The 9,069-nt window shown below is 36.3% G+C and overlaps 1 protein-coding gene and 1 long non-coding RNA gene across 2 annotated transcripts; both read right to left on the bottom strand.

Annotated features, from left to right (window-relative positions):
- On the bottom strand, positions 1-2,190 carry LOC133864232 (uncharacterized). Its single transcript, XR_009899470.1, has 2 exons — positions 1,721-2,190; positions 1-363 (listed from the first exon to the last, which is right to left on the bottom strand). It is a non-coding gene; the product is annotated as an uncharacterized LOC133864232 (long non-coding RNA).
- A 5,848-nt stretch (positions 2,191-8,038) lies between these two features.
- On the bottom strand, positions 8,039-8,815 carry LOC133863341 (uncharacterized). The gene has a single exon (XM_062299285.1). The coding sequence runs from the start codon at positions 8,813-8,815 to the stop codon at positions 8,039-8,041; it is 777 nt and encodes a 258-aa protein (XP_062155269.1).
- Positions 8,816-9,069: the final 254 nt, after the last annotated feature.

The raw sequence follows: 9,069 nt of genomic DNA, 5'->3' as shown, positions 1-9,069 counted from the left end.
TAACACAAAATATTAACCCTTCCATAGCCTCAATGCTTGGTACTAATAATGTCAAGTATTGTCGTTTCCATTACATAAGATGCATAAACATGACAAATAATAAACTAGTTAAACATAATCGCCTCCAAAGGTCATACACATCTAATTATTTCAATGCTGCCACATCTGTTATGCAATGCTCTCCCTCAAGACGGCTATCCCATGCCGGGCTGAATCTGATAGCTCCACATGTTTCTTCCATGCCTTGAACCGGGCCTTACATTAGTTGTTAAAAGCTACAGAAGTATATCATGAGTCCAAGATAAGATTGACATGCCAGAGCTTCTAGACAGCATTCTGCTGCAAGGCCTAAATGCTCTGTTCCTGCTTGAATATTAGGCAAAGTTTAAAAGCAAACAACAGAAAGATTAAAACAAACACTAACAAGAGACAGAGACAAACATAAAGAAAAGAAAGGGCATGAATAACTAATGACACAATCAGAGTTAACCCTGTAATCAACCGCTTTTATATCACAAAAACTAAATTTGAGGAAAGCTCAATATTCAACCACAACGAGTAGCCTAAAAATAGTAATTCAACAAAGTTCAACTTCAAAAAAATATTGGAATCAGATGTTTGATAAACAGATCATAAGACTCCAAATTATAATTTGAATCAAGTACCACCAATATTTCTGTGAAAACATGTGCCCATAGGGGAAACACAGGAGCACAGTGAAAAAAGGACAAATAAAATGGCTTGACCATGGGTTGATTGTAAATCGATGCTAACTTTAGATAACTAAAGAGTACAGGGTCACATAAAGACATCGCTTTTTATAACCGAAACACATTTCATCAGGTGGAGCATAAGCAGAGCATCAATTAAACTACAGGAAATGGAACACTATGGGACCAAAAGTCAATCAGTTTAAAAAAAAAAAAAATAGAAAAAGAAATAGAATGTAAGAATTGGAGCTTAAATTGAAAATAATATAATAGAAGTTTCAAACTACTGGTTCACACGAGAGTTTCATTTCTAGTTTACCAAGCTTGAAGTAGAAACAGGAAATTAGCTCCATGAAAAGTACTTAAAACACATTACAACAAGACTTCTTCAGATTATGATACCTGACAATTGATTCATGGCTATCACAATAAAAAGAACCAAACTCATGAACTCTTTAACCAATAACCAATGCACAAATATAAGTTCACCCAATATAGCATAAGATTCACAGTTATCTGCTATAGTCTGCCAAACCCAAAAAACTAGTAGTACTAGAAAACACATAAGACCCGTTCAAAAAGCCAAGAACCAACTTCTAAATTGAAACAACACTGCCAAATCCAAACATACAACAAACCCAATTGTTGAATCTAGTTTACCATCTTTTTCAAACCATTAGTCATCAAATTACTACCTACACCACAAAGAAGAATGATAATCCTGAAACTAAAGAATCAAATCACACCAACTTCAGCATGCACACACATTCAACTCACACTCAAACCCAGATTCCCAGAACCCCCATTTGAGTAACCACTCATTCCACAACCCACTCCAAAACCCAATTCACCAAACTCTACAATCAAACAACATTCCCGCCAAAATGGGCATGAAAGCACATATGGGTCAGCTGAGATGATTCAAATAAACAGATACTCACAAAAGTACCGACCAAGAAATGAGCAAAAAAAGATAAAAACACAGCACCCAGATGAATTCAGAAGCTTACCAATCATATAAACAGATCAGAGAACAATATAGTGAAAGACAACCTCAGATTGAGAGAGGAAGAGGGAAAGTGATTAGGGTATGGAAACTTGGAAAATAGATGAGAGATACGAGAGAGAGCGAATAGGAGTCGAGACAAACGAAAAAATGCAGAGGTGTTGAAGAAGAAGGTAGATAAATTGCCTGATGGTGAATCGAACCCGTGATCTCCCCCCTAAGCGAACACTGTGCACTTAAGTTGAAAAACCGGTTTCCACCGTTCCGCGCATTGTTTTATCACTGCAGTAGAGAATAGTTTTTAGAAACGGGTTAGAGTTGTTTCCTAATTTCGTGTTTTTCTGGTGTTTTTGTTTTAAAAACAACTAACCAAACGCTCATCTATCCTTCAAAAACACGTTTTGCTGTTTTGGAAACAGAAAACGGTTTCCAAAACAAGTAACCAAACAGGCTTTAGATGTATTCTAAAGGAAAAAAATCATATTTAGTCCCTAAGTTTTCAATTTATTTAGATTTAATCCTTAAATTTTTAATTTAAAAAATGAGGTCATGTTTTGCCTAAGTTTCAAATTGATTCCTTTATTATTACTTTACCGTTAAAGTTAACGATTTTTTCATTTGTCACATGTATTTCATTTGACACTCTATGGTTCATGTTAGCACCCAATACAATGTCAATGTCCATGTCAGCATCAAAATTAACAGTTTTCCATCTAATGTTATAAATCTAGAAGATTAGAATGACGAAGAAGATTTTTGTTTATTTTTCTATGAATGACTTGGCGCTTAATGATGTGGCATTGATATAGGTGCTGATATAGACGCTAATGTGTCAATTGAGACACACGTGAAATATTACAAACTATTGATTTTGAAAAAAAAAAAAAAAAAAAGTGACGGATGAGCCTATTTAAAATTTGTGCAAAACCTAAGGACTATATTCTTGAAATTAAAAACTCAAGGACTAAATTTAAATAAAATAAAAACCTCAGGACTAAATATGATTTTTCCCTATTCTAAAAGCAAAATGATTGGCTAAAGGTCTATAAGGAAGATATCTTTAAAGGAAACTTAAGCATCGTCAAAGGCTCAATCAGCCACTAAATTGGCGATACTTGCCTTACCCAGGCATTCAATCAAGTTCCGACCACATCTATATAAGGTTGGCAAAAGGTAAGGCTCAGGTAAAAATATATAAAGAACAAACAAATTCTACATGATTTTCTTTCTGGTGTATCAAAAAACAATCATTATCTCCCTACCTCCAGGAAAACCTTTCCAAATACACCATAAGCATGTACTTTTTTCAAAATAAATATGTTCAGCATTTGTTTTTTGAAAATACAAAAACACTTTTCAAAATGTTTATCAGCTAAATTTTTTTCTGCACACCTCACAAACAATATTTTTAAAATGTGAATCCTACTAAAAACACTTTTTAACTTTCTATCATATCAAAAACAAATTCAAATCAAACCGCCAAAAACACTTGTCAAAACACTTAACATGCATACCCTAGTTGTTTGATACCACAATTTTTTCTTCTTTTATTTTTGTGTACACTTCCTGAACAATAAGTCCCTAGTTAAAGAGTTTTCTCCTTCCTTTGTTTTTTTTTGTTAAAATAAAATGGTTTAAAAGTGGCCTATGACACTAGACTAGAGAAAGCATCACCCTTCCATTAGCAAATTAATAATATCCTTGCAATACATAACATGCAAATAAATAATTCTAACATCACTTCACACCTTTTGTTGAATAATCAATTGTGAACTGTAAGACATAGAGACACAACACTGAAGTAGAGGTACCATTGCAGTCATATCATCGGCAATGTCACGCTGTGTCTTGAATTCAAGCACATCCTTAGCAACAACATTACCTAGGAGGTTGTGGAGGATGTTGGGAACATCACGGAAAGAGAGACCCCCTGGCTCAATGAGACGCTCCAGGAGCAAATGCACGATCATAGACTATACACATCAATTGCAATGGACACGACTTTTACGCCTTCCCCAAGTTTCTGTCAAAGGACATATTAGAGAATTAAAATGAAGAATATAATCCATTTACAGAAAATAATTATCCCACCGTTACAATGTGAACCTGTCAAACTAAAATTATGATCCTGTATTCCAGATTTGGCTTTAAGAAGTTTATCTCTCACACAGCCAAAAAAGAAGTCCAGTTTGGGGGCTACCAGAGGGTCTTAAGGGAGAAATGGAAGATACTACCAAGAGATTCAGAGCACTTTTTTGTATGGATAACCAATATGTGTGGTCATAGATTTCTACAAACTATTTCAGAGTTGCACCATTGTTGTGAGAAAAATGCTAGACATCCCAACATTTTTTTCTAGAATTTGATTCCTACCTGCTATGTCACAACCCAATGAGATTGTAGCACACTTTTCCAAAATAATAGATCTCATGGGATTGTGACACATCAGGTTGAAACCAAATTCTGAAAAAAAAAAAAAAAAAAAAAAAAAAAAAAAAAAAAAAAAAAAAAAAAAAAAGGTGTTTGAATGTCTAGCATTCCTCTTGTTGTGAAATTCACTTTGCCAATGATCAGAAATATCTCCAAGAGTATCAAAATAGATCCAAGTCTAATACAATTCAAAGCTTTAACAAGATTCATGTAACAAATAAGACTTTATTCAACTAATAGGATTTTCAGTCTTCTTACTTTTAGTTCTGTTACTTTTTTTAAAAAAAAAATAAATTAAAAACAATAAAGATTTAGGGTTTCTGTTGTGGGTCTCTTGGTGTTTCGTCTGTTTGTTGGGTTTTTTATGGGTGTTTTCTTTGTTTTTTTTTTATTTTTTTATTTTTTGCTTTTTCTGTTTTAGTATCTTTTGTACACTCTTCTTGTATAGGGGCGCCTTATGCTTTTTTAATGATATTTCTTTGTTTACCTATTAAAAAAAAAAAAAAAAAAAAGTTTATCAAATCTAATCTTACCATTAAATTAAGACACGTGTGATATGAATACTTGTACTAATTTTTTTTTTGATAAGTAAGTTTAGTTTTATTGAAAGCGTAAGGCGCCCCTACGTACACTGGAAGTATACAAGGGAGCTTCTAAATTTGCATAGTTCCATCAACTATAGTGACGCGAACTATCCCTCTAGGCGTAGGAAAGGCAAGGCACATATGTTGTAGGTTTGTTGAGCCTTGACGGGTTGTGGGTAGTCTTGTTCTTAGTTGGGTTCTTTTGTAGCTTGTTTTGGTTCTTTTGTGTTCTGGGGCCTTGGTGTTGCGGGTTTTTGTGGGTTAGCTTTGGTTGTTCCTGTGTATACTTCATGTATACTTAGGGGCGCCTTACGCTTTCTTTAATAAAATTCTTCTTACTTATCAAAAAAAAGTATACAACATGAAACACCTAACTAGAAAAGGAAAAAAAAGCAAGAAAATCAGCAAAGCTGATGGATAAAGGGTACAAAAAAGCCATCGACCAGAGATACAGCATATGGAGAAACAACTCTAACACCTCCTCTAGGGAGCTCTGTAGGTTCTCAAAACACCTAAGGTTTCTTTCTCTCCAAATACACCAAAATAAGCACATAGGCACCATCTTCCATGATGTAGCACTCCTTGATCTCCCAGACTTCCACCAACAAGCAACTAGGTCTAACACACTCCTAGGCATGACCCAAGAAATACCAAAGCGAGCTTGTACTAATTAGAATGAGAACTGTCACTTCAACACATACTTAGGTTCTTAAAACTTCTATACAAATTCCTTTCTTCTAATTATTTTGTACTTAGACCTACCTATTCTCTTACCTAAAACCAATCTTTTGTTTTTTCTTGTTTGTTTATATTCATGTATTTATTTTGGGTTTGGGATTCATGCCCGTAGGATGAGGCAAAAGTGCAATACAAATTTGGATTTTTTGAGATTATTTCGTGTATAAGCTAGAACAACCAACCACCAAAGACATAAATCCTTGACCCGAAAATTGTGATCTTATGTATGAAAAGGGTTGGTTATGCAGGTAGTCATCAAGGAATTTGGCCATGTTCATGGTAGCAACAATGAAATATGATCCTTCATAAAATTTCAATATTATACTATACATATTAAAAATAATTGAAAGATGATGCTAGTGGCATGTTTGTACAAGCCATGAAAATTAAAAGACTTCATGGTGTTTCACCTAGCATCAAAGGTTAAACTACATCATGTAAAAATGGGTCCATTACATGTAATTAATGCAAATGAAGATATAGCATCTGTTATTATTGAAACACGGTTGTTTCAAATTTTTAACTTTAGTCAGGATATATGGTGATGCCACACAAAGAAAACATGATTGCTAAATGTACCACAGGGCAGGCAAGGCACTCTGTTTAATAGTGGTTGGTTCATATTAAAAGATGTACTACTGCATATGGGATCTACAGCAGGATAAATAAATACATTTTTCTTTAATTAAAAATTCCATCCTGCAAGGGATGTTTACCTGAATGTAAGTCTGGACGTTCCAGTGGACATTATGCACTTGGTGGATCAGGTTCAGCATGGCCAGTGGCCACAAATAGGGAACTAACCAGCTGCATCAATGATGTCTGACTACAGTCAACTAGAACTGACCAGACCATGGCTTTGGAAAAACCAAGTCTGTCTGCAAATTTTATTCCTTTTAAGCATCTCTGCAAAATTTGTTTGGCGGCAGCGGCTTGTCTTCTCCAAGATGCTAAGATTAACACAGCCAAATCAAGCAATTGACTATATATATAGGCGTTACCCTTGAATCTACCACAAGTGAGCACAGAGCACAGTCCTTTTTCAGCAAATGTACTGATTTTGTTCCCACCAACGCATCATAATAGCCATCCACATTATTCAAGATGTTAGAACATCCCATGGCAACTCCATTAAAGCCTGCTGGTGGCAATAGTGTCAGTTCAGAAAGCCAGACATTTGCAAATACCCATTGTGGCCCTGCAGTTCCCACCAAACAAGTTGAACAAAATGGAATGCCAAAAGACACATGGAGAGAATTTCTATAAAATGAATAATCATGCAGTTAGCATCCTCCCCCTCTACCCATAACTTTAAATTCAATTCAGTTTATTATAAGGAAATCATGAAGCATCCTGTAACTTAATAATTCTACCTCTTTTTATGATCCTCCCTAATTCTCAACCTCTTTTTTGTTGTCACGCTTCTGAGTAAGTCCTTGAGGATGGTTCCTATGCCCCTGATGAAGAGCCTCCTTCCCCAATTTCGATGACTATTTTACTGCCATGTTGCACATGGCCACTGATTGATAAAAGGCACAATCTTCCTTCACATATCCAATCTGGATCAGCTAAAACACGTAGTCTTGACCATAAATCCCAGAACTATAGTTGATGATACCAAGAAAACAACAACATTTAACCACTGTAAGAGTAGTTGCAGTTAGGAGTCAGTAAGGGACTTTTCATACAGGTACTTTATTGATGCTTTTAGTATCATCCACACTTTTCACCCCCCCCCCCTCCAAAAAAAAAAATAATAATAAAAAAGGCAATCTAACATTTACTCGATTTCCACATTGATAACCTCACCTCTTCTCTGCCATTTTCTTACACCAATGACTTAGAAAACAATGCTTTCAGAGTTCTACTGCAGGCATTTCTCATACCGATCACCCAAAAAAATAAATGGCAGGGTAGGTCTTGACATATTAAGCATTCTTCAAAACTCATATATATAAATTGATGCTTTATCAACATCTCATCCATAACAATCACCCAAAAGAGCAAACAAATCTAATCTTTACTCGACTTCCACAATAATAAACCTAATCCTTCTCCGCCCCATTATCTTGCATCAACATTGGAAATAGCGGCTTCAGTGTAGTTCTAACAGTTGCATTTTTTAATAACAAACTCAATAAAAAAAATGCAAAGAACTAATGTGAAAATAAAAATGCAAAATTGCAGGACAAGATAGACAGATAGAGATTATCAAGTAGATTGTGTTTTTTGAATTCATAATGGCTGCAGGGAATTCAAATAATGGCTTTTTTGAATTCCCATAATGGCCTAAGATAATGACGAAACTAGAAACATAACTATTTCTGATACCAAGTAACTAGTGTAAATAAAAATTTACCTCGCTCACTATCTCCTACTACACAAATTGAGAGACAACCTATAACCAAATCACCAAACATTACTCTTCCTCAGAGCCTCTCTCTAATTTGTATGTTCAACCTATAATCTACAGTTATGAGAGCATCCAAAGGCATTAACAAACCTAAACAAACGCAGTGAAGTACCAAGAACCATGACACCCCATCGAAACATCAAACAAGTGCTTTCGGTTATTGCTCATTGTCCTCCTCGTGCTCAAGCTCCTGAAAATACTTCAATGCACGAAAAACGTCCCCCTTAGAATCCCTTACTCGCGCAACCAAGTCCTTGAAATCCCTCAAATAATACTTGATTTCCTTGTCCCTGCACCTGTCCATGGCCTCCACTATTTCTCTGGACAAGCCCTCGAGTTCATCAGCCATTTCCAGACACTCCCTAATGTGGCCACAGCGAGCCCTGTGGCATAACAAGTCTTTGGCCAATATCTCTTGGAACCCAAATCTGGCGGATTCGAGCTCTTGGCTATAGCAACGAATCTGGGTCTTCAGCAAATGCCAAGCTTGGTCGTCTGGTTTCACTTCGAGCACAAAGTCAACCACTTTCATCTTTACCTTAAGGTCAAAGTAGCTAATCTTAACGCTGTTGCTCTCTCGGCCGGGTTCTTGGGTTGAAGGTGGAACAATGAGGGCCTTTGGGTCGAAGCGCATCCGCGTGAAGAGCAATGCTGCTGTGGCTGTGGAGGCGATGGTGGGAAGGGTTATTCGGAGGAGGGACTTGAGGGTTTGGCAGAGTGCGGGTTTGGGGTTTTGGAACGTTCGGTGAAGTGGGTCCGGGGATGATGATGGTGATGATGAGGCTCTGACGGGTGCTGATGATGATGACGATGTTGGTGTTGGGGTGGTTGTGAGGAAGAGAGAAGAGATGGGTTCCGGGAATGACGGACGGCGGTGATTGAGTGAGAGGTGCAGGGTTTGATGGCAGTTGTGCACTCTAGCAAGAGACTCCATTTTCAGACACAGACACAGACAGATTGAAGCCTTAAATCAGATATGAGTCAGGGGAGAAGACGTATTCGATTCCAATTCAAAACCATCGTAACGAGTCCCCCACCCCGAAAAAAAAAAAGAAAAAAAAGTTAACTACGTTAAGCATGAGTGATTTCAAAACTATATTTTTTTGCCCCATATATTTTTATTTTTATTACAGATAGTACACGTGTTATGAGAAAAGATAGAGATGATACCACTGTGTAATTTTTCGT

Source organism: Alnus glutinosa, chromosome 3, assembly GCF_958979055.1.
Source record: "Alnus glutinosa chromosome 3, dhAlnGlut1.1, whole genome shotgun sequence".
Taxonomy (NCBI): Eukaryota; Viridiplantae; Streptophyta; class Magnoliopsida; order Fagales; family Betulaceae; genus Alnus; species Alnus glutinosa.
Note: the sequence above shows the minus strand (reverse complement) of the source record. Positions and strands in the feature narration are given on the sequence as shown.